The sequence below is a fragment of the Symphalangus syndactylus genome, chromosome 17 (assembly GCF_028878055.3).
Source record: "Symphalangus syndactylus isolate Jambi chromosome 17, NHGRI_mSymSyn1-v2.1_pri, whole genome shotgun sequence".
NCBI classification, from domain to species: domain Eukaryota; kingdom Metazoa; phylum Chordata; class Mammalia; order Primates; family Hylobatidae; genus Symphalangus; species Symphalangus syndactylus.
The window spans coordinates 87,855,181-87,877,906 of NC_072439.2; the positions used below are offsets into that span (position 1 = coordinate 87,855,181).

General features: G+C 44.0%; 1 protein-coding gene across 6 annotated transcripts in view; it reads right to left on the reverse strand.

Annotated features, from left to right (window-relative positions):
• The window catches only part of DGKG (diacylglycerol kinase gamma), a 210,320-nt gene that overhangs the window by 10,479 nt on the left and 177,115 nt on the right, over positions 1-22,726 (reverse strand). For all 6 annotated transcript variants that reach the window (XM_063621931.1, XM_063621932.1, XM_063621929.1 and 3 more), the window contains 2 exons: positions 6,834-6,954; positions 3,538-3,598 (listed from right to left, as the gene is read on the reverse strand). In XM_063621931.1, the coding sequence (XP_063478001.1) occupies positions 3,538-3,598; positions 6,834-6,954 (182 nt within the window). The remainder of the gene's footprint in view (positions 1-3,537; positions 3,599-6,833; positions 6,955-22,726) is intronic.

Consider the following 22,726-nt stretch of genomic DNA (forward strand, 5'->3'; position numbering starts at 1 on the left):
ATATCTTTGATTCCTTTCTCTTTTAAAAATTAGGTTTTTAAACATTTGACATATTTTAAGAAGTAATTCTAGAGTTTCCTGTTTTTAATTAATTTCTACTTTTATCTTTATTATTTTCTTCCTTCTGCTTCTCCTAAGATTGTTTTATTATTGCTCTTCTAATTTTAGTATTATTCATTACATTTACTTCTTTTTTATATGATGGAAGATTATGAGGCTTTTAATTTACCTCCAAATATAGTTTAGGCTATATTCTATAATTTTTAAACTGGAGCCTTCTTATTTTTATAATTTTTTGAGTAATCTACCATGGTGGCTTTGATCTCCTCATAAATCTCTTGTTGTTTAGGAGAATTTTTAAGTCTCCAGGTGACTAAATTTTGTTTATTCACTTAATTTTCTATTAGTAATTTCTAGTTTTATTACTTTGTGGTCAAAGAAAATGACCTTTATAATTTCTGCAACTGGATTTTATGGAGCTTTTTGCCTTGTAAACTAGTTTGTGATCTATTTTAGTAAATATGAATGCTTGAACAAATATGATATTTAATTTCTTTATGAGTTATAGAGTTATTTCATCCAAGCATTTTTTTTTTGCTACTTAACCTCAAAGATGGAAACAAATATTTTAAAGCTTCTCAATATCTGTCTGTCAACTTCTATATCAACCTTTTCTCAGAATATATATTGATAATTTTTTTTATATATTTTGATTCTGTTATTAAATATCTAACATTTTATGACACTATATCTCATAATCGAATGTACTTTTTATCAAATAAAAAATGTGTTTACTTATTCTGCTTTATGCTTTAGGCACATGGGAAGGTTAGTTTGCCTAAAATTAGCATAATTAACATTACTATGTCTTCCTTTTAATTTCTTTGTACCTGATAAAGGATAAAATAAGAAAATATATATTATATATACATATGTATAACCTTTCATTTTAGATGTATCTTTTGTAAGAAGCATATATTTGGATTTTCATTTTTAACTCAATATGCGAGTATTGATCTTTTAACAGGGAGTTTTAACTCATCTATTTTTCTTTTATATATATGTGTGTGTATTTTATATATATATAGTCTTAACATCATTCCACTTGCTTCAAAAAATTTTTAAATATTGGCTTCTTTTTTGCTTTCTATCCTGTGCTACATTAATAAGGGTTTATATATTTTAAATTCTTCCAGATTTGAAAGGTGTGCACCCTATTTTTAGTTTCGCTAGTGACTGTCTACCTATTAAAATTATCTTCTGATTTATATGTTTTATCATCAAAGTGAAGAGAGACAATGAGAAACTTCACGTATCTTTACTATTCCTTCAGCAGTGTCTCCTGCATGTTTTTGGCCTTTGTTAATATAATCTTAGGTTTGGGATACAGGTTATTAATATTTACATGATACGTCTTCTCTTTCAAAGAATGATTTTTGCCATTTGCATTTAGTTGCATAACCATATTTAGCAGGTTTTTGGAAACTTCATTCTAATTTCACTGGTTTCCATTTTTACCAAAAGTTCTTTTGGGCTGTGATAGTCCATTCTTAAGGCTTTAATTTTGAATCACTTCTTAGTTGGTGTATACCTTCAAGAAGATGTTTCAACAAGGGGTACATGGGTTTTAACCCTTGCAAGTTTAAGAATGATTTTCTGTTACCTTCTGTTATGGAATAAATTGTGTCCCCCCCAAATTCATATGTTGAATCCCTAACACCCAGTGTGACTATATTTGTATATAGGGCCTTTAAGGAGGTAATTACGGTTAAATGAGGTCACAAGGGGGGAGTCCTAATCCCTTAGAACTGGTGTCCTTATAAGAAGAGAAAAGAGTGTACAAACACAGAGGAAAAGCCATGTGAGGATACAACAAGAAGGCGGCCGTTGCTGAAAGTCAGGAAGAGAGGCCTCCCCAGAAACCAGCCCTTCTGGCACCTTGGTCTTGTGTTGTCAGCCTCCAGAACTGTGAGAACATAAATTTCTGTTGTTTGAGCTGTCAGTCTGTGGTATTCTATTATGGCAGTCAAAGCAGACGGATATACCTTTACATATGGACTTCTGGGCCTCACACTATGAAATCACTGGTTCACAAATTTTTTCATAGTGAGTTGTAATCTCTAAAGGGTGGTATGGAAGAAGGTTGGGTGTGGGCGCAGGGAGAAGTATTTGGCTATTTCAAAATCCAGTGCTTGAATTTATAGGAATAGCAATCCAGTTTTCAGCTAGGACTGAACCAGGTAGGAGAGGGTTTGATTTCTTCCACCTTTTTTTTTTGTAGGGGGGTTGGAGATAGGAGGAACTTGGATAGATTCTTCTCAACTCAGTTCCATCAAATGATAAATAGTAGAAATTCTCTCTATCCGTCCTAACTCCAGCAAGGTGGAAAGCTATTATTTGATATAGTGTGTTTTCATTTTTTCTTAGTCTTCATAAGATTGAGGTAAGATTTTTGCAGAGAAATTTCTGTTTTTGATAACCTTTATAGAAGATGCTACCTTTTCTCAGTAGGTTCATGGAAACCCTCCTTTAGTAGAAGACAACTTGATGTTCTGAAGGGCTCGAAATAGCAGGTGATCAAAGTATCTGAATACTTCACTACAGTGCGGAAGCTTAGAGACTCCACTTTTGTCTTTTGAAATTTGCATAGCTGCAATCTCATTGAGGTTATTACGCATGTAGTATCCCAGCAGAGGCCCTGAAAACCAGGACAATGATTGCCCTCACCACAGAGATTCTAGCTGCGTTTCTAACTGAGGACAAACTAAGAAGGAAGGATGCATGGCTCCTGTACTAGTGCTAAAGGGAGAGCTAACAGATACGGTAAGTCTGGGAATGGAGATACTCTATTTTTGTTAGTTCATTTGTTCAGCCTTTTATTCATCATTTGACATATATTATTGTGCAACTATTACAAACCAGGCACTGTTCTACGTTCTGGGTGACAGTGCCATAAACAAAATAGATAACCTGCGTGGTGACTCATTCAGTGGAATTTTCAAGTAGGTTATCAGGGCTTTGGGTGCACTGATTGGGAGGCGTGTCTGTGCTCTGCGAGGAATTTTCTCCAGGGAGCTCCAGCAGTCAAAGGAGCTACCCTACCAAATTCTAGGTAAGGTAAGTGTGTAGATTTGGCTTCCACATAAGGAAGCAATTTGACTTGTTCATCAGCAGAACAGTCTTCCTTTTGAGGTAGTAAATTCCTTACCATTGACATGATTCAAGCTGAGGCTGTCCAGGATACAGTAGATGAAGTCTCAGAATTCACTGACTACAACTGTGAACTCCTCAAAGTCGGTTCTATGTCTCATTCAATTTTGTGACCGGTGCCTCACAGTGTCTGGCATATAGCAGGTGTTCATTAAGAGTTGGCAGGTAAATGAGTGGATGGATAAATAAAGTGGAAGAGGCGTTGCACTAGATAATCTTCCATGGTCCCTGCAACTCTGAGATTCAGTGATTTCGTATTAAGTCAGTGCCCAAAAGGGCTCAAAAATAAGGCTTCTCATCCCCATCTCAAAGATTGGCAAGACTCACCGTGCAACATGGCTGCATCCAGGGTTCTCCATCCACTTGCATTGGCAGCAGCTTGTTTGTCCTGGAACCCAGAACACCAAGAGAACACAGTGAGCTTTTTCAAGTGGGAGAATCAAGGTTGTTCCCACCAGGAAAACAGAAGTAGGAAAACCTTATCTGCCTACCTAAGAGTGGTTCTCTAAGACTGTTTTGGAGAACTTGTTAAAAATAGATTTCTGAGACCACCTCAGGGAGTCTAACTTGGCAGGTCTGGGGGCCAGGCCCAGTGGTCTGTGTTTCTGTGTGTGTGTGGGTTTTTTTTTTTTTTTTTTTTTTTTTGAGATGGAGTTCCACTTTTGTTGCCCAGGCTGGAGTGCAATGGCACGATCTTGGCTCACTTCAACCTCTGCCTCCTGGGTTCAAGCAATTCTCCTGCCTCAGCCTCCTGAGTAGCTGGGATTACAGACATGCGCCGCCACACCCGGCCAATTTTTTGTATTTTTAGTAGAGACAGGGTTTCTCCATGTTGGTCAAGCTGGTCTCAAACTCCCGACCTCAGGTGATCCGCCTGCCTCGGCCTCCCAAAGTGCTGGGATTACAGGCATGAGCCACTGCACTCGGCCCGGTCTGTGTTTTAATAAGCACTACGGGGGATTCTACTGCCTCGATCCTCAGACCCCACTTTGAGAAATACTGCTGTGGATGAGCAGCGAAATCCACAGAAGTCTGGGATACAGTGGCCAGTGAGTGTGGCAGTGCCACCACTGAGCACACGCTCCTCAAACAATCAGCTAGAAGGCCCGCAGTACACGCCAAAAACTCCACTTTGAAAGGGGAACTGGCCTGGTCTCTATGTTGAGTGAGAGGTTGCATCATGTCGATGAGGTAATGTCTCCAATTTATACAACATACAGCTCAGGTCTGAGTGTGTCTTGCCTTGCAATCTATTCTAACCTCAATCCTGTTTTTTGTTTTGTTTTGTTTTGTTTTTGAGACGGAGTCTTGCTCTGCGCCCAGGCTGGAGTGCAGTGGCACCATCTCGGCTCACTGCAAGCTCTGCCTCCTGGGTTCACACCGTTCTCCTGCCTCAGCCTCCCAAGTAGCTGGGACTACAGGTACCTGCCACCATGCCCAGCTAATTTTTTTGTATTTTTAGTAGAGACAGGGTTTCACCATGTTGGCTAGGATGGTCTCGATCTCCTGACCTCGTGATCCACCTGCCTTGGCCTCCCAAAGTGCTGGGATTACAGGTGTGAGCCACCGCGCCCGGCCCAACCTTAATCCTTTTTTAAAGTCTTCTGAACAAGTACACTCCGGGGTTGCATGGACTATGGGCCTGGCTTACCTGGGAAAGGGGGTCATCCAGGAATACTCTCCCCAGAGGAGAGATGAAAGTGTTGCCTTCTTGCTTGAGAAAAGGCTTTTCTGACCTTGGCATATGAATTTTTTAAAAAGAGACAGGGTCTCACTCTGTTTCCCAGGCTGGAGTACAGTCACATGATCATAGCTCACTGCAGCCTCGACCTCCTGGGCTCAAGCAATCCTCCTACCTCAACCTCCTGCATAGCTAGGACTACAGGTGCACATCACCACACCTGGCTAATTTTAAAACCTTTTGTAGAAGGGGGTCTTGCTATGTTGCCCCCACTGGTCTTGAACTCCTGGCCTCAAGCAATCTTCTCTCCTCAGCTTCCCAAAGTGTTGGGATTACAGACGTGAGCCACCACACCCCGCCATAGGTTTTAAAAGGAGAGAGATGAAGTCTTCTGACTTCCCTCTGCAGAAGAGTTATGAATTCATACTACATTGCCTTTGGAAGAAAAGGCAGGCTCTTTTGGAGGCCTCTGGTCTGGGTGAGCAGGGAACAGTTATCACCCATTGACATAGAAGCCCTCACCTGGGTTTGGCAACTGTTCTGTTCTTGAAATTATAAAATGGGAGGGAAAAGCTATCTTCTGATATGATGATTCTCTGATTGACCCTGAGGGTATTTAATAATAAAAGCAATAAATCTACTAACAAAAACAAGAGTAAAGAGTGGCATTTTGGCTCTTGAGGCTGGGGATAGTGTTCAGGAAAAGACCAGGAGGATGGGGCTCCTGGCTCACCCCCTCTGTTTCTATCTGGAAATAGAGCTCCAGAAAGAAAATGTCCTCCTCCTTATACATGGCTTTTGGATTCCTCAAGGTTCAGGATGTTCTGTTCTCTGTGGTCTTCATAAGTTATGGCTTAGATGTGTTAACAGACTGGACCTCCTCAGTATTAGACTCCTGGAGAATGGACAGGCCTCAAGAATTAATCTGGAAAACAGGGACCCCATCACGACAACAGCTCAGAAAGAAAGGAGAGCAAAGCTTTGGGGAATAGAAAAGACAGAAAACAAAGAGGGGAAATAAGAAAAGGGGTCACTGGAGCAGACCTTCAGCTAAGAGACCTCAGGGAATCTGCTCTGGGGACCTTTCTGAGGAATGCAGTGTAGTGCCAAGGGCAGAGTTTCTTCCGATGTGCCCTGATGACACTTGCCCAGGAGGTTCTGGGAGAAAAGAGTTCTGTGGTCAAATACCTTCGGGAAACCCAGCATCCTGTGGACTCTTCTCGGAGATCCCCAAGGCATATTAATAGATTTGGTCCATAGTAATTCAGTGAAAAAGGAAAGGAATAAAGACTTCTGAAATAATCAGGTGGGAGAAGAATCTCAGGCAAAATGTGATGAACTGCATTGATTAATCAGAGGCAACTGATCAGAGGATCCTCTCGATTAGACCTCATCTCTTCCAGGAGCCTGCAGTGGCTAACCTGTGTGGTCCATCCCCTACAGTTGTCATCCTCTCTGTCAATTATGCCAGTTCTGCTGATGTTGATGGCTTAGCGTACAAAGGCATATAGGAAATAGTGTTTCTCAGGTCACTGTCTGAGAAAGAGCAGAGCAGAGCAGAGCCATCGGTGTTTTATCAGAGTGTGCCCTCTGGCATCCCTCTGCCATCTATCTAACATTTTAATTTGCAAATATAAAAACACCGAGGAGTTGGACCTTTGGTGCTCTGGACCATTTAATCTTATATTCCTGTTTAGAGAACTTCACCAGATCAGTTTAACGGAACAGCAAACTGGTTGTGGTGGGTCCTCCAGTATGTTTTAGATGGGCGCATTATATCCTGTTTGGGAAATGGTCTACAAAGACGTTCTTTACAAACATTATCAAGCTTTTGTGCTGCACTCTCCCTGCCCTAAAATCCAAAGATGGCTTCTTAGTTGTCTGCACGAATGTGTAGGGAGGTGGGGAGATGCAGAGGCTGTTGGGTGACAAAGAGGCATACCTGATGGTGACAGAGGAGCACTGGGCCAGCCTCCTGCCTGCACTCTTCAGGCCGGTGTAGATCTGCCCCATCTCCATGGCTCCTTCTAGCCCCACCACTTCAAGGAGTTGGTCACTGAGGTCTGCAGAGCGAGACAGCAAAAGTAGTGCATATACATCTCTCTGTTCCTCAGACAAGTTCTGACAGAAAGTCTGGTCCCCAGATGGCCAATGTCTGTATCCCTTCGTCTCCCACCAAACACCTTTTTCATATTCACTCTGAATAGGGTGTTTCCCCAAAGATCAATAAATGCACCTTTTCATGAGGAGATGGTCACTTTTAGTGAAAAAAGATTTTGATTCAGACATCATATATATCCAATAAATAGGTTACCGTATCAAGAAGCCTCTTCAAATGTAGAGTGACATAAATGATGAACCAGCTATTTCTGATCATTTTCAACCCCCTAGTGCAGCTAAAGACATATTGGTTTGGAACTAGGATAGGAAGGAATGTTGATGAGGGCCATTACCCAAAGCTGGACCAAGTCTCTCTTCTCTGAATGTCTGAATAACATTTAGCCCCACTGACAATGACTGATGGTTAATTAACCTCAAATTTGGCCTGTGGTAAAAGCCGCTGGTGAGCCAACCTCCTTGGACATCCTCAGGAAAACCAATGACCTCTTTCAGGACACCAGGTGCCTAATCTAAGCCAAGGAAAAGAACATTTCACCAACATCGGAGTCTGTGAGCCCACAGTGGAAAAGGAGGGGCAGGAAGTAGGAGGCTCAGGCTCAGAGTCACTCAGGACCAGTGGTCTCCCACAGTGGGATTTGCTTCTCATTCACAACCTAGATGAGGTCCTTTTCTTCAGCATTGCTGAGGCTTGGATGGTGCCTCCCCAGTTTCTTGTGAAAGCAATAGCAGGATTAATGTTTGATGTTGGGCTCAAAACTCGCTTTTCCAGCACAGCTTTCATTTATTTAAAACAGAAGCAAAATAAAAAGGCAGATTTTAAAAAAGCTTTCCATTCCTTTGCCTACCAAGGCAAAAGTAGCTTTCTCATAAGTTGTGGCTAATCACTAACGCCCTCTTAATGTCCACAAACTAGAAAACTGTGTCTATGTTAATGCTGTTGCTTACATAACAGGTGGCTTCTGTCTTCTGTCTTCTAAAGTGCCTCCTGGTATAGTATAACAGTGTTAAGATTGGCAAGGAGATATTTGAGTTTGTCTTTACTCTTGTTTAGAAGGCTAACTGTTGTTTAAAAAACAATCTCTTGACGGATGTATTCCTAGTGAAGACAGTTAAACAAACCATTGGGCTGACCACAAATGTGTCAACATTGCTAGTCTAAATTACTGATGATCACTAACGGACATCAGCTGCCAACAGATACACGGCTTGCATCAGTCTTTCTGTGACAGGCACATAGCTTTTCCCCTCTACCTGTATTGACAATCAATTCTCCCCTAGTACTCCTTTCTTCATGTTTGTGAAAAGATACGCTCCATCTCATTTGGACTTGGAATAAGAAGCCAGGAAAGGGTAATGTTTGTTTAGGAGAATGCTCCAGGCTCTCTGAAGGAGTTTGGACCTAATAAACAATGAATGTCTAAACCTCTAGTCACTTAATTATCCTCCTTCTTTCCAAAGAGGGTTGAATAATGTTGGAGGGTCTAGCTCACTGTGTCATTCCAATAGTGTCTGTGAAAACAACATGGGCTATGAATGTGTGTGTGTGTGTGTGTGTGTGTGTGTAAGATAAAGACAGAGAGAAGGAGGAGGGAGAGGAAAAGGGGGAGGAGGAGGAGAAAGGTATAGAGTGTGTCTAGGGGTGAGGGGGTTGAGGGTTGATGTTGGGGTAGGAGAGGGGGAGAAAAGAGAAGCAGAACTTTTCGAAGTCTCTTGAGTGGCAGAGACAGATGTCTTGTAAACTGTTGTTCTTTGTACCACGCTTTGGTGTCTGATGGTGCTGTGATAGTTCAATGTTTTCCCTCCTTAAAACATTCCCTGGTAACAAAATGTTCTAAGAAGCAGGGGACTTAATCGACTCAAATGTTTCAGCTTTACAATGTCTTGGTCTTTTAACAAATTTTCCCGTTGAATGGCTTTAACTCCAAAGTTGTTATCACTTCCCACACATTACCTTGCAGCTATCACTTCCCACACATTACCTTGCTTCCTGGCTCTAGAAGAGAAGTAATGAAGGCTGATCTCATCAGCATGGTGGGTGGGTGGGGGCAGGGGCTTACACAGATGTGGGACTGAGGAGATTTGTAGGGAAAGGGGCTAGGATCTTGGCATATTGTTTGCCATCCTGTCTTTGAGTTTTCCCTGGCATAGAGAGGCTGGGATGACTACCACTGAGGCAGGACCTGGTTGCTCTTTTACTTCTCTACCATTGCCTAACTCATCTTCCCTTCCACTTCCTAGAATGCCTACAGAGAGGTCTTGAGGTAAAGAAATCTATGTAACGTTGTTTCCCAAAGTTATAAGACCACAAGACCCTTTTCTTGTGTGTGATGCCTATAAACAACCCACAGCTTCCATTTTTTAGGAATGTATTTTGGGAAATTCTGGCATCACTTAATCCCCTTTACTTCCTCTATCACAGAGATACTCAGGTACAACTTAAATTTGGAGTTAAAATGAAAGAGAACAGAATGCAAGTCAGTGTCTAGGCACACAGAACAATTAATGTTTAGAGCGAGACATCTGGTATACCAGGTGTCTGTTTTACCTTAAGCATCAATGATTCAGGGTGTGATTTTGGCAATTCATGTCATCTCCATATTGTCTTTACACTCTTCAACTGACTAGTATTTAAGATGGAATGTGTATGCACCTTAGTAAAACAGGAATTCACTCACTCACTCACTCACTCACTCACTCATTCAACAGTTACTGAGTAACAACTCAGTGCCAGACACTGTCTTGTAAGAGTTGGGATGCAAAATGTTCTATTCTCGAAAGGCTCTTAGCCAAGAGGGAGAAACCAAGTTAGGTGCAGAAAATGCTGTAATTGGACTGCAGGATCAAGGAAGCCTGAATGACTGATTCTGCTGGGGCAAAGTACAGAAGGCAGGTGTCCCAGACCTCTAAAAGAGGTCTTGAAGGATGAATGAGCGCCAAGGTAATTTTTGGGTTGAAAAGAGGAAGGAAGAAGGACATTCCAGGCACAGGGATGATCATGTGTGGGGTTGGAAAGTCACAGGATGAAGAAAAAAATAATTAAGCAATAAACCCACTTGGCAATTTCATTGGAAAACATAAAAAGTATTTTTTCCTAAGGAGAATTTCTGTCCAGAGACTCTTTTTGGCCAGAGCTAGAGGAAGAGGGTCTCTGGGCCAGCATGAGCTTGTCACGTCCATAGAGCTAGGACTTTCAATGCTGCTCTTATTTATTCCTTGGTAGCAAAGCCTTGTACAGTGTTTTGTGTGTAGTGAACACATAATATAAACGCTCCAAGAAAAGAGGATGATAACAAATGGGAAAATGGAAAAAGGAGAATGTGGAGGCAAGGGAGGAGAAGCAAGGACAACAGTGGGGGTTCCAATCTGGCCCATTCAGTTCAGCCTCCAGGAAATGCAAATCTGATTATGTCATCCGCATATGAAAAATCCTCAGTGGCACCCATCATAATACCAAGTGCTGGCCAGGCGCGGTGGCTCATGCCTGTAATCCCAGCACATTGGGAGGCTGAGGCAGGCGGATCATCTGAGATCAGGAGTTCAAGACCAGCCTGGCCAACATGGTGAAACCCTCTCTCTACCGAAAATACAAAAAACATTAGCCAGGTGTGGTGGTGGGTACCTGTAATCCCAGCTATTTGGGAGGCTGAGATAGGACAATCGCTTGAACTCAGGAGGCAGAAATTGCAGTGAGCTAAGATCACGCCACTGCACTCCAGCCTGGGTGACAGAGAGAGACTCTGTGTCAAAAAAAGAAACAAACAAACAAAAAAACACCAAGCGTTGGGGAAGGGAATATGCAGTGTGCATACTTTCACACTGAAAATGTAAACTGGTAGGAAGGAAACAATTTGGCCAATTTTACTAAGTATAAAACTTCCTTGCTGCTTGATCCATTAATTTCTTTCTTGGTATTGATCATGAAATCACCGATAGAAACTAAGTTCATACAAATATGTACATTGTGGCATCATATGCAACAGGAAATCTCCTTACCCCCATTTCTTCCTGTACAGGAATAGTTAAGTGATACAGTATCTATATGATGAAATTGTTTTGCTGACATTAAAATATTTACAAAATTTCAATAACATTAAATATTGTTTATGTTAAAATGTTAAGTGTGAAGGCAGGACATAAACTTACTTGTATAGCATCCTCTCAACTAGGTAAGAATATGCATAAAAGAAAAGGACAAATCCCAACAAAATCTTAACAGTGGTGAGTTCTAGGTAATTAAATTAAAGGTAATTGTTATTTTCTTCTTTACGCTTTTTGGTATTTCTTATTTTCTATAAGTGTGCATTCATGTTATGATAAAAGTCATGTACAAAAACATATCAACTGCTCTTCACAGTTATAAAAATAATGCTCACATTCCCTGGTTTGATGCCCAAGGTCCAATTCCCATCTGGCAAGGGGCTGCCTCTGCAGTTTTACTTCCTGTCTTTGTGGGGCTAGATGACTGCTGCAGACCTACACTACATGCCATTCCCCAGGCAAACCCTACTGTTGCCTCCTCTGTGCTTTTACGTATACTCTACATATGCTTTCTCCCACCTTCACTTGTCTATCAAAACTCAGGTCAAGTGTCATCAACTTCCAGAAGTTCGAAATGAACTTCAAACTTCTGTGCCTGCAGTTTGACTTACATGCTCCTCCTCAAACTCTCCCAGGTAGATATAGTCAAAGACAGAGCAAGGAAGATAAGGGCATTGATGATATTGGCTGTGGGCAGGAGATGGCTGCAGTAATTACTGTGCCACAGAGTCTGGGTTGAATAGGAAAGGAGATGGACTGAATGAAAAGGAAGAAGGTGAGTAAGAGACTTAAGGAGTTCTAGAAAAAGCTGTTCTGAGACAGTGAAAGACAGGGTTGGGGAGAGGTGCTGTGAACAGCACTAGCTGATGACAAATTCCACCTGTAGTCCCAGTGGTGGGCAGCTGAAGTGGATGTGGAGGGTGGGATTAGAGTCTAGGAGAAATGAGGCTAGGCCAGTGGTTCCTAAACTTTGCTGAGCGTTAGAATGACCTGGGGAGCTTTTGAAAACAACAACGCCAGGTTGCACCCTACACCAATTAAATCAGAATGTGTGAGCATAGGAGCTAGGCATCAGTCTTTGCTTTTAAGGATTTCTAGGTGATTAAAAAATGCAGCACAGTTTGGGAACCACTGGACTAAGTTATTGGGTGGATCATTCCCATCGGTCAGTGGTTCTCAAAGTCTGGTCCTGGACCGGCAGCCTCAGCATCACCTGGGAACTTGTTAGAAATGCAAATTCTTAGGCCGCACCCCAGACCTACCCAATCAGACAGTCTGGAGTTTGGGCCCAGCAGTCTGTGTTCTGACAAGCCCTCTGGAAGATTCTGAGGCATACTTAAGTTTGAGAACTTGGGCCTTAGGCAATAAAACTGCCCAAAATATATACAGAAGTTGGAGTGAAGAAGAGTGTCAACAAGTTATTTCATGACTGCTTTGAACTATTGCTATTTCAATGGAAAATTTGAAATAATAATATTGACCTCAAAGTGGGGTTATGAGATTTAAATGGCAGACCTGTGTGTGAAAGTGCCTGGCACAGAGTGGGCACCCAAAATACATTAGTTTCACTTTCCTTTTTCTCCACATTCACCCTGACAACTCCCAATGGTCAGTCTATCTACCTTCTTGGAGCTGTGTACAAGAGTCCCTAGGCCATAATATTAAGTCTAAAAACATTTTCTTAAATCTTCAATGTTCCTCTTAGTTTTACACTTCCTGTAAAGGTCAGAACTCCAGATGAGATTAACGCTGATGGGTAAAGGCTAGCAGAACACTCTGGGGCACATCTGACACATCCAGTCTTTCTTTGGGAACATCTGGAAGCCAAAACAAACAATAAAAACAAAAAACAAAAACAATGTTCCTTAGCTAGGTGTGCAAATATCCCTCTGTTTGGACAACTCTTGTTTAGCCTCCTGGGATGCCCCAGGCACCATGCTAGTTCCTTCTTCTGTGCTTAGATAGTGGATCTTACCCAACAACTGTCTCTGTACATATCACTCTCTCAACTCCATTGTGAGTTGAAGGCAGGACTATGCTCTTTTTTTGTTTATCTTTGTATCTCTAGCAACTAGACCAGCCTTTGGCATATAAAAGTTTCTTGATATATGTTTGTTGAATAAACTGAATAATATAGATGCTTTAGAGCCACAGACTTTGACAGGTTTGGCCAGAAGAAGGAAAGAGATAATAATCAATAATAATAATAATAACTATAGTTGTCTACAGTTATCAATGGGGGATTGGTTTTAGGACCCCTGCAAATACCCAAACAGATTCTCAAGTCCCTGATATAAAATAGTGCAGTATTTGCATATGACCAGTGCACATGTTCCTGTTACTTTAAGTCATCTCTAGCTTACTTATAATACCTAATACAATGCAAATGCTCTGTAAACAGCTGTTATGCTGTATTGTTTACAGAATAGAGACAAGAAAAAATGTCTACATGTGTTCAGTACAGGCATAATCATCCATTTAGAAAAAAAATCTTTGATCTGCTGTTGGTTGAAGCTACAAATGCAGAACCCATGAATATAGAAACCTGACTGTACTTGCCCAGATTGTACTGGGTAACAGGCTTTCCATGAATTCACTCATGTAATCTGCATATAACAGTCAATTTCTGCCCAGCCTGGTTTTTGCCTCTCTCCTTTATTGCATAATTTTTCTGTCCATTCTCATCCTAGTTGCTCTTTTTTTTTTTTTTTTCCGATATTTGGAGTCTTGCTCTGTCTCCCAGGCTGGAGTGCAATCGGACGATCTCAGCTCACTGCAACCTCTGCCTCCCAGGTTCAAGAGATTCTCCCACCTCAGCCTCCCAAGTATCTGGGATTAGAAGCACCCACCATCATGCCCAGCTAATTTTTGTAGAGATGGGGTTTCACCATGTTGGCCAGGCTGGTCTTGAACTCCTGATCTCGGGTGATCTGCCCGCCTTGGCTTCCCAAAGTGCTGGGATTACAGGTGTGAGCTACCGCGCCCAGCCCCTGGTTGCTTTTTTGCATTAGTGAAAATTCAATCATTTAAGAGGCAGGAGAATCTCTGGGTGTCCTGATTTGGGCTCTTCTTTTGCAGTGCCTTTGGGAAGTGTGGGATATCCTTAGCTTAAGAGGATGCTTTGCTACCCTCAATCCCACCCCCACTCCACTTCCCCTTCCATCAGCACACCAGGGTTCAGGTCTCGGGGCTGCCATGGAGCAGCCCAGGGAATCAAACAACCCTGAATGGAGGAGCAGGGCCCCTGACTGTGTATGGAGCCAACAGAGTTTCTAAACCATACCACCATAGTGGCCAGGAAGCCTGCCCCATACCTTAGAGCATCTGTGTCATGTGATAAAACCTGTGGGCCCTGTCCGTTTACCTGGGTTACAGCAGCACTGGCATGCTAAGATGTTAGGTGCTAGTCTGTGGGCTGGAATCCTGTCAGTTCAGTGGGTAACACTAGTTAGCCAATGCTCATGTTGAGCTCTTACCGGCAGGGGCATGCATCTGATTCATTAGAAATGCAAACAGGAATTTGTCACTACTTAATAAATAGCTACTGATAGAAAAACTGGGGTCACAGAGGTAAAGAAAAAAGCTGGGAAACTCTACACTAAGTTCTTGAGGATGGGACTAATAGCTTAATTGCTGTGTCATTTAGGGTAGGTCATTTGTTCTCTCTGAGCCTGTTTTCACATCTCGAAAATAGGGGCTGTATTAGTCTGGCCAGGCTTCCACAAACAAGCAGCCACAGGCTGGGGGGCTTAAACAACAGAAATGTATTTTCTCACGGTTCTGGAGGCTGGAAGTCCAAGGTCAAAGTGCCAGCAGGGTGGGTTTCCTCTGAGACCCCTCCCTTTGGCTGGCAGCTGGCTGCCCTCTGGCTGCCTCTTCACAGGGCTGTTCCTCCATGCATTTGGACCTTGGTGTTTCTCTGTGTGTCCAAATCTCTTCTTATAAGGACACCAGTTGGACTGGATTAGGGCCCACCCTAATAACCTCATTTTAACTTAATCACCTCATTAAGGCTCTGTCTGCAAATACAGTCACAGTCTCAGTGAGGTGCTGGGGGTTAGGGCTTCTTTGATGCACGAATTTTTGGGGGACACAGTTTGGCCCATACAGGGATAATCATAAACCCTACTTCACTGGGTTATTTTGAGAACAAAAGAGATAAAGAATATGAAGGTGTTCTATAAAAAGCCATGTCCCTTATCATTGTGCTGCTGAGAAGCTGACAAGCGCTGGGTGTGTGTGGGATCCTCTTACCCTCCTCAGAAAGAAAAGACACAAGCCCAGCTTTGCTTACAGTGGGGCCAGATTCAGTCCCCACAGTCTAGACAGGTGAGTGGGAGCTGGCAGGCCTCTTTGCAGACTTAGCCCGCTAAGGCAGCGGCAGGCACGTCCTCGGGCTCCTCTCCTGCCTCCAAATTTCCATGGAGATGGGCATGTGTCCTTGGTGGCTTGGGCACTCAAAGCCCAACAAAGCTGGGCACTGCTTAGCTCCTCTGAGCCTCCCAGTTGGACTGGTCTGCACAGATGAAACACTGCTCCTGGCGAAAGAGCTTCAAAGTGCAGCTCAAAGGCAACATAGCCTGAAAAAAGCCTAGGGGTGGGGAAATGGAAAGAATCCCTAAAGACTGTTTCCTGATCTTCTGCAGGGGAAGGGGACTGGGGTTCCCCAGGAACAAACGAGTGAGTAAGGAAGGAAAGCTCTAACTGGTCCATCTCCATCCCCCACGTTCCTGCCTGGCCTCTCAAAGCACCAGGCCTTCAGGCATCCCAACCATAACTAAGCTGAAGAATACTCTGTGATTAATGCTTTCCCCGGAGAAACTGACCCTGTCATGAGGAGAGAGGCAGAGGGCTTATTCCTTGGTCTTCCATGAACCCAGCACAGGGAATGCACCCCTGTGACAGGCTGTGAAACAGCACCAGCTTAGGACAGAGTTGGGTCTGATCCTGTCACTTGGGAGAAGACTCTTAACTTTTCCGAGTCTGCCTTTTATCTGGAAAATGTATTAATAGATACAATAAGTCACTGGCAGGGTTGTCTCGAAGTTTAGAAGGGATGCCCTCAAGTACCTTGTATGAATAGGATGGGATCAGAGCAGCACACAGAGACCCCTCAAGAAACACTTGCTCTTACTGTGATTTTATGTTTCTTTGAAAAAGGATGTACTCATGAAGTTCTGTCTTTGCTACACAGTAAGTGTGTGGCCTTCTGTAGATGGTAATTAATGTAACTTAGAGAAGGTTATGGAGGAAGAGGAAGGCAATGAGAGGGAGGGAGGGGAAGGACAGGTGAAAAAAAGAAGGGAGGGGCGGGGAGGATTCTGAGAAAGAGAAAGGCAGAGAGACGGTAAAGAGCAGAGATATGACCTTGAGAATTTAGGGTGACTTGCACCTCTGGCAAGTGAAGCATCTTTATTCCTTTTTTTTTCTGTTTACTCCAAAACAGGGAGGAAGCTCACCCTTGTGTTTGAAAATGAACTCCCCTCCTTTCCTTGTGGCTGTGTGTGTGTGTGTGTGTGTGTGTGTGTGTGTGAGATGCAATCCCACAACCATCCAGGTTGCCTTCTCTTGTTCCTGGGCTGAGCAAGGTGGGAGCAGAGCAGCTTCTAGACACCTTTAAGGCATGGGTTGGATACTCCACTCCTTTGTGCCATGCCCTTGTCACACTGGCTTGTGGGTTTCTGCTACTCTCAGGGCTCTGTAAAGCCCCATCAAAGGCATACAAGTGGCCAGAGGGCATCGAGTGGCCTTTGAGTCTGGATAATCCCATTGGGAAGGGTTAGGAAGGAGAAGCAGGGAGAGCCACTGCTTTCTGAGGAGGAGAGGGCCTGCAGAGCCTGAGGGAGAAGCAACGTGTGGGCCCAGCAGGCAGGACCGGAATTGTGGTGTCTGTTCTGGCTCTACTTGTGTGACCTGGGAAAATCATTTCCCTCCTCGGGGCCTCAGTTTCCCCCAGTTGAGGGTGGAGGCATGCTATCCCTAAGGTCTATTTGCACTTTTCCAGCCAAGATGGAGCCTGGATTTCCTAATGGGCTGAGTCAAGGGCAGTTGGGTAGGAGACCTCATCTGTCCTCACACTGTGCAGAAGACGGAACATTCAGTACAGCCCTACACTGAGGCAAGAGAAAGTGTGAGGGCCTGCACACAACGGCCATTGTTGTTGGTTCCTGAAAACCTGCTTGTGTGGTGGGCGGGGCGGGAAAAATATGTCCTCCATTCTGTGTGGCTTTATCTTCTGGGATTCTCCAGGGCTCCAGTGAAGGCGCTGTATGTTGCGGGAGGTGGACTTTGAAAGCTCTGTGCATGAGGGCCAGGTGCTTCAGAGGGGGAGGCAGTGTGCCGGCAGAGCTGTGTGATGGGGAACATCCCAATGGCTCTGAAGCAAGGGTGTGACATGAGCATGCCCCTCAGAGAAGCCAAGGGTGGGGATGTCCTTTAAGGCCTGGGAGCCAGCAGAGCTACGGAATCTTGATCTGGTGGTCCCAGTGAGGTCCAGTGCTGGGCACAGACTCCGCAGCCTAGAGCTTTACAAAGGACAAAAGCGAGAATCGACACATGGGATCTAATTAAACTAAACAGCTTCTGCACAGCAAAAGAAATGATCAACAGAGTTAACCGACAGCTTACAGAATGGGAGAAAAATGTTGGAAACTATGCATCCAACAAAGGTTTTTCTTTCAATCCTTGTGGCAACTCTATTAAAAACTACTATCCCAACATAAAAAACAACAACAACAAACCCTTCAGGCTCAGAGGCTAAGAAACTTGCCTAATATCAGATAGCTGGCATACTGTAAAGCTGGAATTCAAACCAAGGCCCGATTCAAAAAATAAGCTCATTTGAAAGGACGCAAGGCAGAGACAAAGTACCTTGCAGTGACAGGGTATCCGAAGGCAAGGAGGTGAGCTTGGGTGAGGGTGAGCCTCTTCTCATCTCCTCTCAGGGAAGCCTTGGCTACATGATCTTATTAAATGGAATGCTGAATTCTTCGGCTTGAAGGTAAAATACTAGTTGGTATATTATCTGGCATTACTTTACCCACTGAGCTCAGGAATCTTATTCTGGGTACACTGTATGTAATAAAATAAATCAATTAGTGGTAAGATTTTCCAGCTTAACTCAATCCTGATTCTCAGGCGTGGCATATATAAGGTACATTCCAGAGATGTGCATTGGCCAAACTAATCACAGCTCAACAGGCTGCCTACAGCACCTACTATTGAGAAATCATGTCAGAAAGATCTTATAAGGGAACTGATCACATTCACTAAGATCATCTCAGATTCTCCAGAAAGGAAAAGTTGGAGGAGAGTCATGACAGGGAGAGCCTTTTTCTGGTGGTTGGGTCAGGGTTGGCCAGAATGGGGTGGGTGTGGGAGGGTGTTGGGTGTGTGTGGAAAGAATCCTATGTTTGGAATACTAAGATTTGGGCTCTAGTCCCAGATCCACCAGCTAACACAGTCTTGGATAGGTCAATTAACCCTCCCTGGGCCTTGTTTTTCTTATCTATAAAGTATTCCTCAGGGGTGCTGTAGGGGATTAAAATGAGACAATGAATGTAAAATATTTCTGGCATCTAGTGCTAGATCCAAGTAAGTGCTTAACACATGCTGGATGAATAGACCTGAAGATGAAAAGAGATGGGTGCTGGCCTCACGCTGGAGGTGCAAAGGGGCAAAGGTCCCTGCTGATGCCTCTGCTCTGCTAACAGAAGCCCCTGGTGATGGGGAGAGGTTTGGGTGTGGAGGCAGGCAGGAAGAGGCTGAGCTTGTTGGGAGAAGGAGCAGGGGTCCTGCTGGGTGGTTTGTGGGGAAGGAGGAATCACCTGTGTGGCAGCGTCCTCTGTCCACCACTTACTTACTGTTGGCTTTGTCCATTCTTCCCCTTTGGGTTGCTGACTCTCAATTTGAGGCCTTGGAGCTATAAGCCCGCATTCTGCATTAGTCTCCTCACTGGCCTCATTACCGCCAGGTTCTTTCCCTTCCTTCTCATCCAAACTGCACATGACTCTCAGATCCTATTGCTCCTGGCTGAAAAACCTTCATCTCTTCTTATTATTCAAAGGATCACGTTCAAATTCCATGAACGGTCTCCATCTTCTGGTCTTTGCTTTGCTACTTCTGGGTTTCAGTGCCCAGCCCATGTTGCCTTTCTTTTACTGTCTTTTCAAATCTTTTCGAGCTCCCAGGACTAACACACATGCATTTCATCTTGTTCATTCATTTGTTCATCAAACATTTGTTGATCACCTACTAGGTGCCTTGCATGGTGCTGGGCAGCTGGGGCACATATTCTGAAGGGGAGACCTCCTTGCCTCCCACACTCTTATAAACTCGTCTCTTCCACTCCATGGTGCTTGCTCATTATGCCAATATTAATACGATTGTTCTACAGATATTTCTTACATGTAGATAGTAGATTGTCAACTACTTGAGGCCTGGACCATATTGTATTCTTGTCCCCTCCTCTGCAGACTTGGAGCACCTTAGATACTTGAAGACAGTTTGAGTCCAGGCTCTATCATGTGTTATCTGTGTGATTTTGGCCCAGTCACTTAATCCCACTGAGCTTCAGTGTCCTGAGACATAAAGTGGATTAAATAATTATGCAATGGTTTTGTCCCATAGTAGGTATTCAATAAATAATAGCCCAACACATATTTGCTGATTAAGAAGATTAAACACTGCTATGGACTGAATGTTTGTGTTCCCCTCCCCCCATATTCATATGTTGAAGCCCTAATTTCCAATATGATGGTATTTGGAGGTAGGCCCTTAGGAACATAATCGTATTATGAGGGTGGAGTCCTCGTGAATGTGATTAGTTCCTTTATAAGAAAAGACTGAGAGAGATGATCTCTCCACATGAGGATACAGCAAGAAGCATCCATCCACAAACCAGGAAGACGACTCTCACCAGGAACAAAGTGTGCTTGCAGCTTGATCTTGGACTTCCCAGCCTCCAGAACTGTGAGAGATCTGTTTCTGTTGTTTAAGCCACACAGTCCATGGTATTCTGTTAGGAAGCCCAACTCACTAAGAAAAACACTTCTTGCACCAAATAGAAACAGACCACAGAGAATACCAACATTCAGGCTGTGCAGAGCATGTGGCCAGGACGGAGTTTGGCTGTGGGATGGATCTTAGGTGGTGCTCAATATGAAATTGTCTATGAATTCTGCAGGGGAACAGAGACCAGTTTGGGGGTCAAGATGGGCAAGTGCAAGAGGGAAAAACTAAGGTGTCTAGTCCTGCCAAAGAGCCTAGCCTAGAATTTTCTTCTGTATGTGAAAAGTGAAAGGTTCCTTGGCTCTGTGGTTCTATTTTCAGCAGCAAACCTCCTGAGGCAGGAATTAAGTTGGAGTTCAACTCCAGCTCGAACCTGTGTGAGCAAGTTTTTCCTCTGCAGATGCTGAGCAGCCTCCTGAGGCACATTTCCACCTCGCCAGGCCCTCCCAGGTCTTGGAGAAGGGAGTGGGAGAGGGGAGGAGACACAGCTGGAGTCAGCGTCTTCTTCATTCAGACGTCAGCTGAGAAAGAGTGAATGATTGCTTCACTTGAATTTCCAGTGAATTTGAGTTGGGTCAGGACCAGCCGGAAACTGGGAGGCTGGGGTGGGGTTGGGGTGGTTACTCTGGGGTTTGTAGAAAGAATTGTACGTTTGGAATACTAGGACTTGGGTCCAGTACCAGATGCACCAATTAGTGTGAGCTTTGATAGGTCAATTAACCTCCCTGGGCTTCCTTTTTCTAATTTATAAAATTTATTCTTGATATTCTTGGGAGGAGAAACCAGACCTACCAGTGCAGTGCTTCTCAAAAACTTCAGGGTACGTGCGATCGCCAGCAGATCTTGTTGAAATGCAGATTCTGCTTCAGCAGGCCTGGAGTGGGACTTGAGAGTCTGCGCTTCTGACACACACCCATGCAAGGCCAAGGCTCCTGGTTCATGGACCGTATGGCGTTCTAGTGCAGGGATTGACTAACCATGGTTTGAGGATCAAATCCAGCCTGCTGTTTGCTTTTGTAAATAAAGTTTTATCAGAACACAGCCATGCCCGTTCATTTAAATATTGCCTATGGTGGTTTTCATGCTAAATGGACAGAACCGAGTAGTTGCATCAGAGACTGTATAACGCACATAGCCTAATTATTTTAATAGTTACTACGTGGCCCTTTGCAGAGAAGGTTTGCCAACCCCTACTGTAGGTCTGTGTGAGCCAAAAGATCTGCATTTCTGTCTGGGTTTGGCTAAGGGCAAGCCACTTCACCTTGCTGGTACTTTCCTTATCCAGGGAACAAAATAATATCTGCATTTCTAGGCAGCCTGTGATTGTGGGATTTCAGTATTATGTAGAAAACATCATAGTTTCGACAGAAATAGGCATCTGAGAACCATGTTGAATGGCCTGCATTTGGAAGCTGCAAAAACATACCTGGCCTAACCCGGCAGAGTCTAGCAAGGCAGATCTCGCCAGATGCCACAGCTACTTTCTGATATAGAGTCAGTTGGGAATAGAAAAGGGCTTGAGAGGAGAGAAGAGTGAGAATTGGAGGCTGACCTCCTGAGCTCTAGTACAGGTGGATGCTGGCAGAGGGGCCCTGGCACAGCGCATGCCAGCATCACTCACACAAATTCACTCTTGCCGAGAGACCAATTCAAAAACAATTCCCTAACTCACTGCTCCATGTGCCCCTGACTGGGTGCATTTGGTCAACCAATATTAACAAGCCCTTTTGAGGCCTCCGAGACTCTGCCAGGCACAGGGATATAGAAGGGATTATGACATCTGGGGCCTCCTGAGGGCCTCACAGTCTGATGGGAGAAACACCATGTAAATAAATAATTATATGAGAGTTCCTCAAGCCAGCCGTGAAGGGAAACACGTGACTCTGGGTCTCCAGCTTGGGCAACAGGTGAGACATCAATACGGCAGGAAACATGGGTAAGGGGAGGAGGCAGTGTTTTTAGGAGGGGGAAGGATGTGTAAAGATGGGGAAGATAATGACTAGTTTGGGGCATGTTGATTTCAATGTGGGCTGCTTGAAGGACTAAATGACAAAGCTGTGATTTCCTATGAAAAGCAAAACAGCATCTCTGTAGGCCTGCAAATGTTGAACGGGAATGACATGTATGTTGCCATGGTTACTCCCTAGAGCTGAGAAGAGTCCCAGTGCACACACTCATAGTACTTCTGGGGCTCCCTAGGGGTCACCTGCCTTGCTCTGTCTCAGCCCACAGGAGAGACCTGGGCCACAGAGGATCTCTGTTAAATGCAAACTTTTTAGGAACATTTTTATTTTCTCTCAACTTGGAAGAGTGGTGGCTGCTCATTTCTCACTATGACTGTCAAATCTCCACTGAATGGGAAAATTGGGAATCAACAGACCTGGACAGCTCCTGAACCCCTGAGGCCACATTCTGGTATGGCTTCATAAAGGTGAAAAGAAAGCCATGAGAAACAGTGAACTCGTGCTCACAATTATTTTGGTGTCTCAGCTGATCTCTAGTTCCTCACCTGGGAGTATGAATCTGAGATGGCTGAATGGCATCCCATTCCCTTGCTTTGGGATTCAGGGCATAGTCCATACAATTAGTGAGAATCCACATGGGCACAGTGCACAGACAGATTGAACCATACGTGCTTGCAAAGTAGCAGAGCCAAGGTATTGCCCT